The sequence below is a fragment of the Pan paniscus genome, chromosome 1 (genome assembly GCF_029289425.2).
Source record: "Pan paniscus chromosome 1, NHGRI_mPanPan1-v2.0_pri, whole genome shotgun sequence".
Lineage (NCBI taxonomy): Eukaryota > Metazoa > Chordata > Mammalia > Primates > Hominidae > Pan > Pan paniscus.
Genome location: NC_073249.2, coordinates 158,665,553 through 158,684,239, shown reverse-complemented (window position 1 = coordinate 158,684,239; position 18,687 = coordinate 158,665,553). Strand labels below are relative to the sequence as shown.

Below are 18,687 nucleotides of genomic sequence, written 5' to 3'. Positions count from 1 at the left end.
ATGAAGATAAAATATTTTAGAGCATGAAGATGTACATGAGAAAAAAATAAGACATTAATATTTACATATAGAAATGTTTTAAAGCTTTGCCAACATGGGCATTTTTGTTGTTTAGGATTAGTATTTGCTGGGAAGTAATTCATCTGTGAAATTATTTAACATGTAGAATTATTTCTTAGTTTCTGGTTTGGGAGAAATGCTCAAGAGTTGAGCTTAAAATCATTTTATTCACACTGCTAAAGCTGAAAAATGTAAACAGGGAGCTTTCAATACATTTCAAATGAGTTTGGAGAATTCTAAAATATTCAATCCATTTATAATGAATACAAAACATCATTAGAAACTGGCAAAAAAAAAGTAGCTAAAAGTATTCGAGTTATTTCACATTACTGGGAAAGTTTCTTTTAAAAAGTTCAGTTATAAATAACATTCACTAAACATATTTATCCTTTTTTCAATTTTGGTGGTATAATTTTAGAAATTTATCGTTGACTTTTAAAATTTCACCTAAACTTACCTGAGGCTCTGCATTATGTTACTCAATGATTCTGATGCCAAGTTTTGAAATCAAATTATAGGCCAGTCACCTTCAGTGATGTAAAAGGTAGAACCACAAGATAATCCAGCACTTTCCTCACAACCTGAAAACGGAACCTGTGGCAAGTACCTGCCCAAGTGTCAGACTATGCTCTAAACAACTGCCTGTCATGTAACAGGCTGCTTGAAAGCAGCAACATACTACTCCTATAGTCAATTCTTAACTTCTTAACCACAATTTCATCAGTGTAAAAAATATAGGAGCAGTGGGGACCAGACTTACACATACTGAAATGTTAAACAACAGAACTCTTATTTTGAAGTGTGGGAGGGGAGGAAGCAACTCAATCAGTTGCTTTATGTTCCTTTTAGTGGCAGAAGAATGATACAATCCAGTATTTTCATCCACAGCTTCCTAAACACAAAGCTGTGGATTTCATAAATGTAAATATACTGCATAATCTGCCCACTGGGAGTTCATAGTTTAGTAAGGACTCAGAGAAGACAATTCCACTGTGCAGAACACAAGGCTGATAAAGTAAACATCACAAGGCCAGTAATGAAGAATGCATAAGGAAAGACAGATTATATCCAGGAAGGAATGAGGACGGGAGATAATATAGAAAATACCTAGGAAGCCTCCAGGGGAATGTAAAATTTGGGATGTTGTGAAGAATGAGTAGGTTTTTCTGGGAGGAGCCCTTCATTTGTGAGAAGAGGAATCACAAGAGAGGAAGAGGCAGGCAGGATAAATATCAGCAAAGACGCAAAGGGAGAAACTCTCTGGATGTGTTTACAGGGCAGGCAACTACTCCTTTTGAGGATGCAGAGAATGGTTACTGGCCAGCAGTGAGGAAGGAGGCTAGAAAGAAGCCTTGAGCCAGGAAGGGAGAGGACTCTGAACACCGAGTCTTATTTGTTAGTCACTGAAGATGTTTTGAGCAAGGAAATGATAAATTAAAGCTAAAAGAGTCTCCTCCTTATCGGAGGTTTCACCTTCAGTGGTTTCAGTTAGCAGAGGTCAATCACAGTCTAAAAATATTAGATGAAAAATTCCAGAAATAATTCTTAAGTTATAAATTGTGCACTGTTCTGAGTAGCATCATGAAATCTTGTGCTGTCCCCTGATAAGAATCACCCCTCTGTCCAGCATCTCCCTGCTCCTGCCTGTTAGTCACTTAGCAGCCATCTAGGTTACTAGATCAACTGCTGTGTATTACAGTACTTGTGTGCAAGTCATCCTTATTTTCTCTCATTGCCCCAAGATGCAAGAGTAGGGATGCTGGCATTTCAGATGTGCTAAAGAGATAAGTCAAGTGCTTCCTTTAAGAAGATGAAAGTTCTCAACTTAAAAGAAAAAAAAATCTTATGCTGAGGTTGCTAAGATCTACAATAACAATGAATCTTCTGTCCTTAAAATTGTGAACAGTATATTTTTTCATTATTAATTATTGTTGTTACCTTTTACTGCACCTAATTGATAATTTAAACTTTATTCTAAGTATGTATATATGTATAGGAAGACACATCATGTATGTATACAGGGTTCAGTGCCGTGATTTTAGGCACTGGGTGGTCTTAGAGCATATCCCCTGTGGATAAGGAAGACTTACCTCTACCATGTGCTTCTTTTATAAAGACTAATCTCACTAACCAAGGTGTAGAAGTAAGAATTGGAAAAATGGCTGAATTTCAGCAATAAGGATAAATATAATTGGATAATTTTAATAGCTACTTTTAATTTTTAACTGTTTTAATAGTACTTACTATGTCCAGGCTGGGTGCAGTGGCTCACACCTGTAATCCCAGCACTTTGGGAGGCCGAGGTGGGTGGATCACCTGAGGTCAGGAGTTCGAGACCAGTCTGGCCAACATGGCGAAACCCCGTCTCTAGTAAAAATACAAAAATTTAGTCCCAGCTACTCAGGAGGCTGAGGCAGGAGAATCTCTTGAACCCAGGAGGCAGAGATTGCCGTGAACCAAGATCATGCCACTGTACTCCAGCCTGGGTGACAGAGCGAGACTCCGTCTCAAAAATAAATAAATAAAAAATAAGTACTTACTATGTCCTAAAAGTTTTACATAAACTAATTAATTCCTTAGAGTGAGTTGGTTAATTAGGCATTATTATCCATATTTTACAAGGGAGGAAACTGGCTAAGAGCGGTTCTGTAACTTCCCCAATACTGCAGAGCTTTTAAAAAGTGGTACAAGGATTTAAACCCATTGCTGTAGGACTCCTAAGTCCATGCTCTTAAAAAACTTTCTATCTTACCCCCTAATCTAGATATAAATCAGGGAACACATTTCAAATGAAACTGTGACTCCATTGAAAAGTATGCCAGCAGGTAGTCAGCCTCTAAGATGGTCCTTAATGATCCCCATCTCCTGGCATTCATGCTCTTCTGTAATCACCTCCCTTGAGTGTGGGTTGAACTTACTAGTTCACTTCTAACCAACAGAATACAGCAGAAGTGATGGAATGTCGTTTGCAAGATTCAGCGGTTTCCCTCTCCAGCACTGCTCGGGCTCTCTCTTGGTTCACTATCCCTGGGGGAAGCCAGCTGCCATGTTGCAAGGCAGTCTTATGGAGAGACCCATGTGGGAGGGATGGAAGCCTGCCAACAACCATGTGAGAGAGCTTGGAAGCAGATCCCCCTTCCCCGGTGGAGCCCTCATGCCTGATGAGACTGCAGACCAGGCCAACAGCTTAATTGCAACCTTGAGAGAGTTTGAGCCAGAGACGCCCAAACTAGATTCTTGACCCACAGAAATGAGGAGCTAAGAAATGTTTATAGGTGGCCAGGCGCGGTAGCTCATGCCTGTAATCCCAGCACTTTGGGAGGCCGAGGCGAGTGGATCACCTGAGGTCGGGAGTTCTAGACCATCCTGGCCAACATGGAGAAACCCCGTCTCTACTAAAAATACAAAAATTAGCCAGGCGTGGTGGCACATGCCTGTAATCCCAGCTACTCGGGAGGCTGAGGCAGGAGAATCTCTTGATCACGGGAGGTGGAGGTTGTGGTGAGCCAAGATCGCATCATTGCACTCCAGCCTGGGCAACAAGGGTGAAACTCAGACTCAAAAAAAAAAAAAAAAAGTTTATAGGTGAAAGCTGCTAACTTTTAGGGTAATTTGTTACCCAGCATTACTACAGTCAGTAGACAGTAATTATTTATTATTACAGGGTAAATCTTTTTCTTTATACTTGGAGATAGAAGTAGGGATCTGTCTAGGAGAGATTATACCTGAAATAACCACAACCAGCCCAGATAACAGAATACCATGTCCTTTACCTTTCCACCCAAACATACATAAATCAGGTAATCTACCTATCTCATCCTCCCATGGCTCTTCTTACTGTCCTTATTCTCCTTTGCTTGAATGCATTCTTAGGAATAGAAATGCTAAAACCCAAACCTGCAGGTTTCAAAAAAAATTTTTAGACATACAGTTTTGAATCTCATAGCAAACTCTTTCCTTCCCAAGGCTCCTCACATTACATCGCGTATTCTTATTATAGCACATAACATGTTTTTTCTTATTTGTAGGTTTAAGTGTCTGTTTTCCAGGCACCCTCTTCCCTAACCCGTTACAAGAATCATGTCTCGTGTGATCTTATATCCCCAGTACTGAGTGTTCATATGGCTGGGACTTAATAAAGTTTAAATGAACTCATGAATAAATGTGTTGCACAACCAATGAGTGAGTGAGTGAACAAGTGAGTCAATAAGCAAGAGTTTAGGGACATGGGAATCACCACTTAAAAGCTTGAGGCTGTTGTGCAAATTTGGACCTTCATATAAGCCATTTCCTTCTATATAGAATGCTCTTTCTTTTGCTCATCCTCACCTCCTCACCAGGCTTTTCTCTCTTTAACATTCACCTCAAAGAGCTGTCTGCTTGCCTCTCTACAACTCTCCCCGCCAACACACACCCATACACCCTACCAGGGAAGTCTTCCTTTTCTCTGCTGTGAAGCCTTTTCTTTAAGTTTCCATATCCTCCTGGGCATAACTTGGTCACAGCACCCAGCATACCACACTGTAATGATTAGTTATTTGCCTGTCATTTCCACTTAGCCGTAAGTTCCTTAAAGGACAGCATATTCAGCTAACAGCAGAATGCCTAGCAGTGGTAGGCACTCAAAAACAGTTTAAAATAATGGGCAAGAGAATGAATGAATGAGAAAAAGAAAACTGTATCTAGAAAATTATCTCAGCACAATCTATTTATTTCAGGTAAGCTATCAGTCAGGTATACATAGTGCTCCAACTCCTAAACAGAGTAAAAATAATTGTACATCAAGATTATTACAGATACATGAAAATTATATTTAGAAATAGTACTTCAGATCAGGCATGGTGGCTCACAGCTGTAAACCAAAAATTTGGGGAGGCTAAAGTGGGAAGATTGCTTGAGCTCAGGAGAGACCCCCATAAAATTTTAAAATTTAAGGCCAGGTGCAGTGGCTCATGCCAGCTACTCAAGAGGCTGAGGTGGGAAGATTGCTTGAGCCTGGGAGGTTGAGGCTGCAGTGAGCTGTGATGACACCACTGCACTCCAGCCCAGGCAAAAGAGAAAGACCCTGTCACACACACACAAAAAAAAGAATAAAAAATTACAAAATTAGCGTGCCTGTAGTCCTAGCTATTCATGAGGCTGAGGTGGGAGGATAGCTTGAACCCAGGAGTTCAAGGATGCAGTGAGCTATGATTATGCTACTGAACTCCAGCCTGGGCCAGCATTCAAGACCAGCCTGGGGAACATAGGAGAGTCTGTCTCTAAAAAAAAAAAAAAAAAACAGAAGAAGAAAGAAATAGTTTTCAGGCCAGGCACAGTGGCTCACACCTGTAATCCCAGCACTTTGGGAGGCCAAGGTGGGTGGATCACCTGAGATCAGGAGTTCAAGAGCAGCCTGGCCAACATGGTAAAACCCCATCTCCACTAAAAATACAAAAAAAAAAAAAAAAAAATTTGCTGGGCATGGTGGTGGGTGCCTGTAATCCCAGCTACGTGGGAGGCTGAGGCAGGAGAATCACTTGAACCTGGAGATTGTGCCACTGCACTCCAGCCTGGGCAACAAGAGCGAAACTCTGTCTCAAAAAAAAAGAAAAGAAAAAGAAATAATGTTTCAATCTATGGACAGGCCCTAGACAGAGCTGCCTTTAACACATCTTTTTCCCTTTCCCTCACATCCTTGATCCCATCTTAGTTAAAAAGGAAAAAACAAAAAGTTTTCTTACTTCTCAGCCTAAGATTCCTGATACTGTCCCCAGATGCCATACATGTATTGGCCTCCCAGAAATCACCCAGTGATTTTCTCCCCATGAAAAGTTTATATGTTTCATGCCCTCAGAGTTTTTAACTGCAAATAAGCTAAAACAAAACAAAACAAAAAAAAAACCTGGTTTGGTGGGGAAATGGGTGTTCATGGATTGGCATTTCCATTTTGGTAGGGATCTTTTTCTAAGGCCATAGCTTTACTCAAAGCCCAGTGGAAAAAGACATTTAAAAAAAAAATAAAAACCTTTCAGGAACCCTCAAGTCACTCCATTGGGGTGAACTCCCCTGTGACACTAGAGAGGTGATGAAGCTTGGTGGTTAGGGCAGTTTTCTGAGTCAGAAATCTCAGCTTTTCCACTCTCTAGTCTTCAGATCACGAGTAACCTCACTGGTGCCCAAGTGTTCCATCTGTAAAATGAAATAATAAGACTACCTCAAGGAACCTGGTGGGAAGATTAAATGGGTTAATACAGGTAAAGTACACAGAAAGTGCCTGGGAAGTAGTCAATAATTGTTTGCTATTACTATTACCATTTTTACTTTTATTAGAATTGGCTCAAAAAGAACCCAAAGAGGGCAATGCTCAAAGGGAAGAAAGGGATGAGAGGAGAGTACACTTAACTGATTTGGTTGTTTAGCTTGAAGGCAATGTCCAGCTGCAGGATAAACAGCATGAATTGGAACCAAGGACTCATCTCCATGTGGGGGAGGGGAATGTGGACAGAAAACACGATGTCATTGGCTTCAATTTCCCTTGGAATTGCTTCTTCAATGTCTCGGATCTTGTCACAATGATTGGGTCCCCAAGGCACGAACCATTTTGTCTTGTGATGGTTCTTATGGGCATCCACACATTTCACCGACATGTAGGATACTGCCGTTGTGGGCCCTGGAGCTGAAAAGAGAAAGTTTGTCGGTTTTAGAAAAGCCATCTATTGAAACTACTGTTTCTGGTTAATATTCTTTCCACTGCTGTGTTCCCTCCAGTTTTTGTACTGCCTTCCACAACTGGGGCTCAGCAATACTTAGGGATCTTCCAAATCTGGGTGAGGATCTTTCAGTGACCTCCAGAGGTGTCATAACAGTATCCCTGAGAACCTTCCTATTATGTTTTCAATTGCTGTGAAAGAATACATTTGTAACCAGTCTAGTTATACTTCCGCACTTCAAAACAATGTCACAAAAAATCAACTGTGCTACAGTTCCCACCTGATTGAGGTCTTGGAGAGCTCTGGTGCTTCATAGAGAACAGAATCTAAAGTCAGAAGACCTTAGTCTTCAAACCTGGATTCGAAGCCTGGTTAAAAACTTACTGTCAGTGAATCTTGGGTAAGTCAGTTAAATCTATAAGAGCTTCAGGACCCTCATCTGAGAAACGGAAGAGTTTCTAAGATTCCTTTTGGCTCTAAAATTGTACAACATTGCTTTTGCTTAAGATAAAGAACTAGGGGCCACCACTTAGCTTGGTACCTAGCAGAGAATGGGAACTCAAACACTGACTGATACTTCAAAAATGTACTAAAATATAAACGATGCACTTCAAGACAGCAAAGCAACTTTGAAATGTGTAACTTTAAAAACACTATTTTGTGATTATATAATGGTTATATGATTATAATATTAATAACTTGGAAAATACAGAAATTTTAAGTTCAAAACAACATTTACCCAAAATCCCACTAGAGGGAAGTAACCACTGTTGGAAAAATGTCAAAATGCCATCTGTCTTTTCTATGACTGTGTAATTAGATAAAAAGTTTACACATGAATTAAATTGTGTAACTTTAAAATATACACAAATATTAACACATATTTATAAAATAGTTATATCATGCATAGTTTTGTAGTCTTTTCTTTTTATTCACTTAGAAAAGCAGAGTATTGTGTGATAACACCAGCTCTGGAGGCGACCTGTCTGGTGTCAAATCCTGGCTCTCTCATTTTTAGTTGTGTCACCACAAATCCACACTAGGAAAGTTTTGGGCAAATTACTAAGCCTATCTCTGTATCGGTTTTATCATCTCTTAGATGGCAATAATAATAGTACTGATCTTTCCAAGTCACTGCATATTTTAAACAAGTTAACATATTAAAGCACTCAGAGTAGTGCTTGGGCACACACAAAGTATAAAATATTAGCCATTATATCATATTTTCTTTATAATTAAAATCTTTCAGTTAGTAGTTGCAAAATAGTCAATCACACAATACACCAAAATCAACTTCTCCTTCATCAGTTTGTAAAGGCTATCTATAAGAATAATCCTTTGCCTAATATGTTTTGTTGGAAATTTCTCCTAAACTTTCCATCTGCTATCTAAATTTGTTTATGCACATTTAAATAGAGAAGTTCCAGATCTTATATGGAATCCCTCTTTTATGTTTTTCCCCCCATGCTTTTGTGCTTAGAGAAACTGACCTTCATCTCAAAATTCAATAGTCATCTATATTGACTTCTATTTATTTTTTGCAATTTCATTTTTTCTAATATTTAAACAGTTGATCCATCTGAAAATTGCTATAAGAGATGCAGTGAGGTTCTAGTTTTATTTCTTAAATATTTAAATTATAGTTGATTGAACAGAACCTCCCTTTTGTTGATTTATCATATCACTGTTAACCTTTATGTATGTAAGCATGTTTCTGAACATCTGTTCTTTTCCATGCATTAAACTGTCAATTCACGGGTCAGCACAACATTGCTTTGAATTCTATAAATTTATTATTTTTATCGATATCTGCTAGAGTAACTCTCTTCCCCAATCCATTTCAAATTTACATCTTTTTGCTAGGATATTGAAGATTAAATTAAATTTATAAATAATAAATACATAATAATAAATTAATGTGGACAGAATTAGCATCCTTCCCCAGCATTTAGTTTTCCCATCCAAGAACAGTACTTGTTTCTCCATTGTCTACAATCTGTTTTTAAATTTCTTGGAAAACTTTCATTGTTTTCTTTATGTGGGTCCTACTAGTATATTTTAAAATAGATACATCTATAAACCTTTGAAAGTTAGTAGTTAAAAGAAAGTGTCATAAATTATGGTTTATGTGTGTGGTTTAAATATGTGTATTTCTGTGCATCTGATACTTGGTATATTATGTTTGCAGAAATTCTCTCTTATTTAATAGAGATCAGATAGCAATGGAGAAACATGAAAAGCAAAAAGAGTTATATAAGAGGCAAAAATGTGTATTATTAATATTCTGCCCTACTTCTAATGTTCGAATCCACATTATTTTTCTATTCTATTAAATATCTATTTTAATGATACATTTTTAGTAAAATGTTATGTTTGTAAGAAGTTAGGACAATGCCTATTAATACTTACCAGAAAACTCAACACTACTAAGCTCTAGCTGAACATCCTTCATGTAGAAGGCTGAACACTGCAATACAAGTTGCCACTAACCCCTGCTACAGACGTTTTTCTTTAAAACTCAAAACTGTATCACGAAGACCTCACATCTAATCCATCTAAAATCAGACATCTGACTTATTCTTAGAAATATGAGTCAATCAAACTTTGGTTATCCTGACTCAGCTAAATAGCCCACTGACATTAGAAAAGCCAAATGGCACATTTAACTGAACCCTTTTTAATGTGGTTGGAGAAATAAACAGTGAGACAAAAGTCATGAATTCTATTTTCGGCTAACATACTCAAACTGACTATTTGCTGCAGAAAATAGTTACTACATTTTAAAACTTCTATTCTTCCAAAATGAACCTAACCTTTTTTTCTTTATTTTTTACCTTCTTGAAAAACAAGTCTCTCACTTCTCAGACCAAAATGAAAAATAACTAGCTGAGTTCCTCAGCTAAGCTCCAAAACCACATTCCAAACTTAATAACAGAGAAGCTGAACACTTTACGGTCACAAAGTCCGCATTTTTAATGAATGCAGTGAACGCCTGCCTTTTTAGGGGCCTGCATTATTTTCATCCTCTCATTAGTCTAGTGTTTCTTCTATAAAGAAAAAAAATCCCAGAAATACTAATATTTTCATAAATATCATGGCAGTGAACTTGGAGAAGCCTCAAGTGCATCTCAAGCTATACTGTGAGAATCACAATTTTTTTCACTTGAATAAATTAGTCCTCGAGTCTCAAAAATGTTTTCCATAACTTCAAAACCTGAAGATAATTCAACATTTTCCGTTTTTCTAATAGTGTTCAAAAGAGAAAACACAAGTATTGCTTGAGAAAGTAAACAGACATCCTGATATTCAAACATGGACAGTTAATGTTCCCCCAATAATATATTTACAGCTCAGTGCAATGTCCTACTCCAGCTAAAAGTGAATTCCCAAATGTTTCTTTATATAGACAGCATTATCACGTAAACCAAAAGCAAAGCTTACAGGTGGTAGCTGGTCACCTACCATAGAAGGTGTTTTCATTAGCTATAGTCAAAATTTTAGCTACATGGGTCACAAATTGTGTCTAGAATCAAAAAAAGTTTGATCTGTCTGTAAATTTTTTTAAAGTATGTGGGATTAAGAGAAAAGAGCTAAATGGAGGAAGTTTAAATCATCTTCAACCTTTGAACAAGCCACAATAACAGGTATTTGTAATGAAGGCCTTACTTAGTCACTTGCGTGGTTCTAGGGATTAATAGAGTTTGTGTATTCAAGAGGGGGCTGGATAGATTCAGGTCAACAAACTGAGTCATGTTTGCTCAGGTGAAAGCTAAAAATAACCACTCCCCAGTATTCCTAGGAGAGTAATGCAATATTACCCAGCTGCCTCAGCACACATTATAAATGTCTCCTCCACCCACCCATAGCATAAGGTTTAACTGAAAACAAGTAGGCCAAAAACTACTTCTACACCAGACCAATTCAATGACAGAATAATTTGGCCAAAACTAAATATGCCTAGTCACTGTAAACTGGTTAACTCATGGTTGGTTAAGATAGCCTTGGGAATATGCACAGAAGTTATAAAACCATGAGCTATTCATCGAAAATGCAGTCCATTATGAATTCAGTTCTTTTTACTTTATCAAACATGACCATTTTATTTTGCCTGTATTTCAATACAGTATTTTTGGCCTCCACTTTTCCACTATAGCACATGAATTGTGAAATGTGATTCTACACAACATTTAATGTTAAAGTGATATGAAATCAATAAGACTTCTAACAAATTCAAGGTGTGAAGAAATGTACAAACACAACCTGAAGTCTCTCTGAAAATTCAGTGGTCCCTCAGTTACACACATTACTATGGCTCACAGTATATTGTCCAAATTTGTCTTGAGTATCTACCATGCACTAGACACTGCCGGTTCTGGAGTAAACCTGATAGGCACCAACCATTTGGAACACACAAATAATGGAGGAAGCAGACAATAAATAAACAATTTCAGGAAAAAATAATTTTGATGAATGTTATATGTAACCTGACATTCCCTGAGAAAGGGCAACAGTCAGATATTTGGGAGGTGGGAGAAATGAATACACCAGAATGACAGGAAAAATCCAGTCATCGTTACAACATAACCTTGAATAAAAATGTAAGTGAACAATGACTAAACCTGTAGTACTTCTTTTGGAAGAATATTCATTGACTCCAGTCAGCTTCCTGTTATTTCACTTCAAATGGCTATCCAGTTTACAAATTACTATCTAGCCAACCGCTAGCATTTATCATGCTTAAAATTGAGTCAACATTAAATCATTAGCCCCTATTCCTTCCAGAACCTGTAATTTAAGAGTTAGACAGAGAGAGACACAAGACTTGGTTGCCTCTTAGAAAAGTTAAAATAAAACTAAAACAACAGGCTGACACGACACATGGTCTCCATTTAAGCCAACATAGACTATTTATTTCTTTGCTTTATTACGAGTAATGAACATTTCTTTAGCAATCACCTAGGAGCATTACTGTTATGAAGGTACCGTACTAACTAAAGACAGAGACGAATGGCCTCCCAGACCCCCATTTGCTCACAGGCTAGTGTGGGAGGCTGAGAAGTTCACAAAGAATTACACCCTGATTGGAAATTTCTCTGACAGAGGTTTGCACAGGATGCTCCAGTTGTAAAAAGAGCTGAGGGTAGCTTTCGGCAGGGCTTAGCCTTGGAAGAGAGCAGGTAATAGCCAAGGGAGAATGGGGGATGGCCAAGGAGGGAAGGTGCTGAGGTAGAGACAGAACATGTGCTGGGTCATAGAATATCTAAAACAATCATATTTTCTGCAGATATCTGTGCTTGAATATTAAAAATTAAAAAGAGATCATTTAACAGGTGAAAACTGTAGTACCACTCTTATCTCTGTGTCCACCCTTGCCTTTTCTAATCAGTGGTATAGTTCTACTAGAGTGCCTTGGCCCCTGCTCCCAATCGTCCCTGCTGTACTCTATAGAGCACCATAAAGAAGGAATAATAAACAGAGCCACACATAACAAAGAACTTTTATTTGGCAGGAATGTTTCCTTTTATGACACCTATCTCTGCCCTGTAAGTAGCCACAAGGCCAGACCAGAGATCTGCTGGAAGGAGGGGGAGTGAGAGGGTAGTCAGGTGGGAATGAAGAAGCTCCCCCCCCTCCTATTCCCACAAATGGCCCCAAAGAGGCTTTGAAGTCTCAATCATCAGGTAATAATAGCCTTCCTCTAAATTAGAGGAAGAATGTCTGCCTTGCAACAAAGATGATATTTAAAGAATAATCTGCTTTGGGGTACAAGGGGAAGGAATGCGGAGAATAGACCAGTTGAAAAGGTAATTCCTGTTTATAAGAATTAATAATCAGAACACCACCATTTTAAAAAGTAATGACTTAAAGTAAAAATGGTCAAAGATTTCAGAAATGTTTTAGAGAATTTTATGTTTACAATAGAATTTATCTAACAAAAATGATAGGAACAATACACATTGATTTAAAAACATACAAAAAGTTGGTAGCAGATACTTTCTCCTACTGACTTGAGACATTGATTTAACACCTGAAAACTTATCTCAGTTAAAAAGCTGCCAGCACCATCTCTCCACCTGTAAAAATGTGAATGTTTATTTATATTTTATAATTTCATTTTATTTATTCTCTATCTTGTTCCATAAAACATTTTGGGGTACTAGAAGTGGTTATTAGCCTTTATTTTTTAAAAATAATTGGGACTGATTTCAACGGATAGAATTAATGTTGGGGCGGGGGTGGGCAGAGACTACAAATTACTTGGTCGATGTCTGTATCTTCAAAAGTTTGGGGAGCTTATATTCTCCAGCTATTGCTTTTTTTTTTTTTCCAGCTATTGCTTTTGAAGCAACAGCTGGGAAATATAAGCTCCTCAAACTTTTGAAGCAATAGCTGAAGAATGAATATAAGCTCCCAAAACTTTTACCTGATCTATGAAGTTGAATGGCTCAATATCCATTTTACTTTGAAATGTAGAGAAAACCTCCATTGCACTATGAATGGTATTTATAAGAACTAAAAGGCATATGCCCAAGTTGGTTCTAAGCTCTGCCTATCTAAATATCTCTGCTTGCCTTATGAGAACTTATACAAAACATATTGAGCACTTAAACCCTTGGGTAATTGCAGAGTGTGCTTTGGATTTTTTGAGTATCAAGGTGGGGAGGGTCGAAAAGAGGGAGAAAGGGAACACAGGTGTCAGAAAAGACTAGATGAATTCCTGTTATGTAACTACATGTTTTTTTCAAATGCCCCCAAAGTACTTATTTAACCTAAGAAAATCTTTAGCTAAATTTAGAAATTAGCTTTAAATATGCTCAACTGATTTTCCTTAGACATTCCACATGCCTTTCGCCAGCTCAAAAGCCTTAATTCTGGTTAAAAGGAAACATGTGAAATATACTGCACAACTTCAGTGGCCAGATCATATTAACTGGCTGAGCTGTGAGGTCTTACGAGCCAAACCTGCTTACCATTCACTGAAAGGCAGTTCCTAAAAAGATTTCTTAATATCTGCCATACCACTTATCTAAGTTTTGGGTGGCTAATTAGAATGAGCTCTTCAAAAAGTTCAGCTAAAGAAAGTGCAAATATTTGCATTAAATTGACTTAGTACTTAAATGATTCAGTGTGTTAATTCTTTTACTGAAATTGCTCTGAAGTTATAGTAGACACTTATGCTTTCTCCACCACCTACTTTGAAGAGAAGATTCTCCTATATTTCAACCATACCCATTAAATCTTACTAGCTTACTAAATGAAGTATTATTTCACAATTCAATCTCAATTACTGGAGAGCTGAAAGTGTGTCTACAGAGACTAGACCAGAAGTGATTTTTAGAATTATCAAAGCTATGTCCTTGTGCATGAAATGGGGTACGCTAAGTGAAATGAAATTCATTCTTGCCAGCCATTTTCAGTCAGTTAGTTATGCTAACATCTGTTCTAGGAAAGCTAATTTTTTTTAATACAGCAGAACATTCCTTTACACTGAACCACTACCACCAAAACACAAACATACATACTACATAGCAGAGTTGAATGCAAAATAATTTGTACCATACACACAAAAGTCAAGCACTTATTTAAAAATAGTTCTTTACAATATAAACTTATGAAATTATGGACATTTTGACAGCAAATTTCCAAAAATTGTAGCAAACACTTGTAAATACATTCCGACTCAAAAATATTGAAAATATCATATGTTTACATTTTAGGCAGATGAGGATTTTAAATGCTTCGCCTACAACCTCAATTGTTGTGGAGCCAAAGATGCAACAGCTTTGAAGAATAGAAGAATTACTCTATATTTGTCAGGATCTACGTGGCAAACAAGCGCCACTTGGCTTACATTACTTGCCTGGTTTGGATCCCATGGAATGGAGGAGCATTGGAACCAAGAGGAAAAAAATTAAAGTGCTTTGGGACAGTGAGCCAAACTCTTACATAGTATTTGAAATGGTGTGGTAAACATGAAATTATTTTAGGCTCAAGATTGGTGCTAGTTTTTTTACCCTCTTTTTGAAAAAATAATAAAATGCACATAAAGGGCCCTGCCAGGTTTAGCTCATAAAATCTGCCAATCATTAGATGTGCTAATTGGTGTAGCAATCCAGTGGTGGCCTGGATTAGGACTCAAAAACTGACCCTTACCACCCTTGGTGTCCTGCAGCAAAGAGAGCCTAAATCGAAAAGACTGATGGAAGTATATCAAATTACGAATTTCTCTATCCCTGAAAAATGCCTGCAATTTCTGTTTCTCCATCACTCCAGAAATACTCAAAACAGCAAAAATTAAATACATATGAAGTAAACACAAAAGACCTCCACAGAAAAATCAGTGGCTCATCTGTTGACGCTATTGCTCATTGCTCGGCTGGCCAGTCATCTGGGCTAAGTTTTGACTTTGGGCCAGTGCTTCAAAATCAGCAACCTTTCAGCCAAAAGACTGTGGAATGCAGCCAAGACCACCTATGGAAAGTGAATTATAGCATCTTTAATTTACTACCTTGGGCTATGATGTCATAAACCCAGCATGGAGGGCGCACCAGTTCTTGTGTGGGAAATCTCTCAGAGCCCCGGTGGAGGCTCCCAAAGTGGCTCTGGCAAAGCTGTAGGGGTGGAGGTGACAAAAAAGGGGACACCTGGCTCTCCTTCTTAAATAAGCTCACCATGGGCACACATTTATATTGGAATTTTAGGGTCAGAAAATACCAAAATTAAATCTTCTAGAAGAAACACAGTCAGTGGCTTTGTTCTAAAGTGCCTATTACACTCTACAAGTTTCCAACATTTGTTATTTAAAATAATCAGACATTTATTATTCATAAATTACATATATTCTTTTATCAATATTATTGTTAATAATAAACATGAACCACAACTAGTAAGTGAATTGCAAAGAACTTTCACATACATAGATTATCGAATCCACCTAGTTAACAAGTAACATAATTAACACCATTGCATATTCAGAAGATCAGTGGTTTTTGTCTCATCAGTAAATAGAGTTAGGACTGGAACCCAGGTCTGATTTCATATCTAATGCTCCTTTCCAATACAACTATCTGTTTATTTATTAATGCTTACTATTTATTAGCACTCTCAGATTACCTGAGATAGTTGCAGAGCTGAGGGATGAATGAAGACGACTGTGGCTATAAGTAGCTTGCTGAAGCTCCACAGGCAAGGCACTACCAGCGCTGGGCTGGGCGTCACACAAAGGGAGCCAGCAAGATAGCTTTTCTGGGAGACTTACAGTCAGGGACAGAGTACCTCTAAGACTTCCATAAAGAAATGATGGAGTAATAGGCTCCTGAAAATGCACTAAACTCCCTTGAATCTGATACTCTCCCCGTTTTTACCGGGTCGTGGTTATTACTTCATATTGCAGGTAGGCAGTGTTTAGGATGTTAGCCTAGAGAAGATCTGACTCAGGAACACAGCGCTGCCATGGAAGTCTATGACAGCACTTGCAGGCATAGTGAGAGACAGGAATTCAAGTTAGAGAAAATCTGACTCCAGAGCAACCTACGGAAGAATTACTGATAATTCAGGTAGGCAAACAATGGCACAGTTTGACTCAGGAAAGGGTGGGTTCCTCATCCATGGAAACATTCGGAAAGTAAATGGATAGATAAGAGCAAGAGCCTGAACTAAATGTAAGTTCCTCTCAGTCACACCAAAATGATAAGTCTCCTATCCATGCATATGGTATGCCAGGGAATGGAGAAATTAAGGTCCAACAAAGAGCTGCATATAGTTTATTGATTTGTTTTCTATTTTCTGACCAGTTCCAGATAAACAGATAAAAGCAATTAAAGTACAGGGCATTCTGAATGGTCAAAAATTTAATATTGTACATTGTAAGTTAAGGCTAAGGGCAAGTAAGACCTGTTAATGTCTTTATCTGGAATTTCACAAATGCCAAGAATAATCATATTTCCTTCCTTGATTATTCAAAGAAAACACAGGCCCTTATAATTTGCAAATTTCCTAGAATTGAGGGTAGAGGTACATTTTAAGGGTAACTTGCAGTTTTAACATTCACATTCTTAGGAATTATTATTATTATTAATTTTTTTTTTAGACGGAGTCTCGCTCTGTCGTCCAGGCTGGAGTGCAGTGGCGCGGTCTCGGCTCACTGCAAGCTCCGCCTCCCGGGTTCACGCCATTGTCCTGCCTCAGCCTCCAGAGTAGCTGGGACCACAGGCGCCCGGCTAATTTTTTGTATTTTTAGTAGAGACGGGGCTTCACCGTGTTAGCCAGGATGGTCTCCATCTCCTGACCTGGTGATCCGCCCGCCTGGGCCTCCCAAAGTGCTGGAAATACAGGCTTGAGCCACCGCGCCCGGCCGGAATTATTTTTTTAAAAAACATGGAAATCACAAAATTAAATAGTCTATGCAATTATTTAGTATTTTAAATTTCATCAGTTTTAGGTTCTAGCTCAAGGGCCGTCTCTCCTTCATTCAATTTGTTAAATGCCTATAGTGTGCCAGCTGGAGGCCTCCTCTGATTTTCCTTCAGTTGACAAAAGATCCTTACTTCCTTTGGTGCCAGTATCACCTGGTCTATGTCTTTATTATAGCATTCTACTTTATTTGCAGGCATCACTTCTGAACCCTACAAAATTATAAGCTCCTAAGGGGAAGGACTACATCTTATTCTGCCTTGTGCCACTAAGCACAGAAACTTAAACATGCAAGTCCTCCAGACCTGAATTGAACTATTTATTATATGGCTTTTGTGTCATAATAAACATATTAATGTAAGTTATGCTCAATGTAACTAACAAAATTTTATCAATGCCTACTAAGCATCATTTTTTAAATGCCATAGTGGATGAATCCTTGTCCCGCCTGTATCAAAGTACACTTAGACTGGCACTCAGTGACAGTTTGGGAAGAAGCCAGAGCTGGCTTCCATGAGGTCAGTCTCCCAAGGTCACACGTGCTCATCAGAGACTCACTTCCTACAAATACTTATGACGGTTCTTCCAGATACGTGTCAAGCAATATATTAAATGAAATACTGAATTTTGAAGATCAAAATGAACTTTTCCTAAACTATAACCCAATCCACACAAGTAATTTACACATCAAAAGAAATTAGATAGTAGGCAAACAAAAAAATGGTAATTTTTTTTAAAAAAACTGCTCCCAAAGGGTTTGTGGCCAACATTAATATTGCAGGAACATGTTTAGATAACTGCTGTTCAGCATAGTTCCTGGAAACAGGTTCTCAAAACCAGGACTTACAATTATTTACCTTCTTCCAGCACTGCCCTGAGGGTTTTAAGGCCTAAATGAATAGAGAGCAAATGGGGGACAAAATGAGATAAAATGTTCACATCTCAGCCTTTAGTGTATATAACTAATGTTTGAAGATTTTATGACAAAATCTGTCTTCTTAAGAACACATGTAGGGAAGATTTTGGCCATTTCTTTAACACCCTCTAAACAGTACCTACCAGAGAAAAAGCAAACACTCCCTTCTAAAAGCATCAATATTCTACTTCTGAGATCAAAACTACAAAACAGGCTCAGACAGAAACCTGGGCAAAGGAACCTTCTGCTGCACGTATGTACTATTTCCCAGAGATGTAAATGATTTTTTTCTCTCTGCCCCAGTGAATCACATATGAAAGTTCTCAAAGAATTAGTAAAGAAAAATGGTGAAAATCTTCTTGGTGTTGAAGGAACAGTGGAGTGTAGCTGGTATCAGAAGTTCTGAAGTGACTCAGAGATTCAGAAGGGTGACAGGCAGGGGCAGTTTTTACTAGAGGAAAGAGCGATGTAGGACGAACAATTTACTGTCCCTGTTGATTCACATAGGATGTAAGTACAAGAGAAGTCAAGGATGTCCCCAGATTTCTTGCATAGGCAGCAGATGAGTGATGTCATTCACTAAGACAGGAATCAAAGAAAAATGAA

The 18,687-nt window shown here is 38.0% G+C and overlaps 1 protein-coding gene across 3 annotated transcripts in view; it reads right to left on the bottom strand.

Annotated features, from left to right (window-relative positions):
- The window catches only part of WLS (Wnt ligand secretion mediator), a 134,066-nt gene that overhangs the window by 88,975 nt on the left and 26,404 nt on the right, over nucleotides 1-18,687 (bottom strand). For all 3 annotated transcript variants that reach the window (XM_014345668.4, XM_003807869.7, XM_063600435.1), the window contains exon 2: nucleotides 6,446-6,718. In XM_014345668.4, the coding sequence (XP_014201154.1) occupies nucleotides 6,446-6,718 (273 nt within the window). The remainder of the gene's footprint in view (nucleotides 1-6,445; nucleotides 6,719-18,687) is intronic.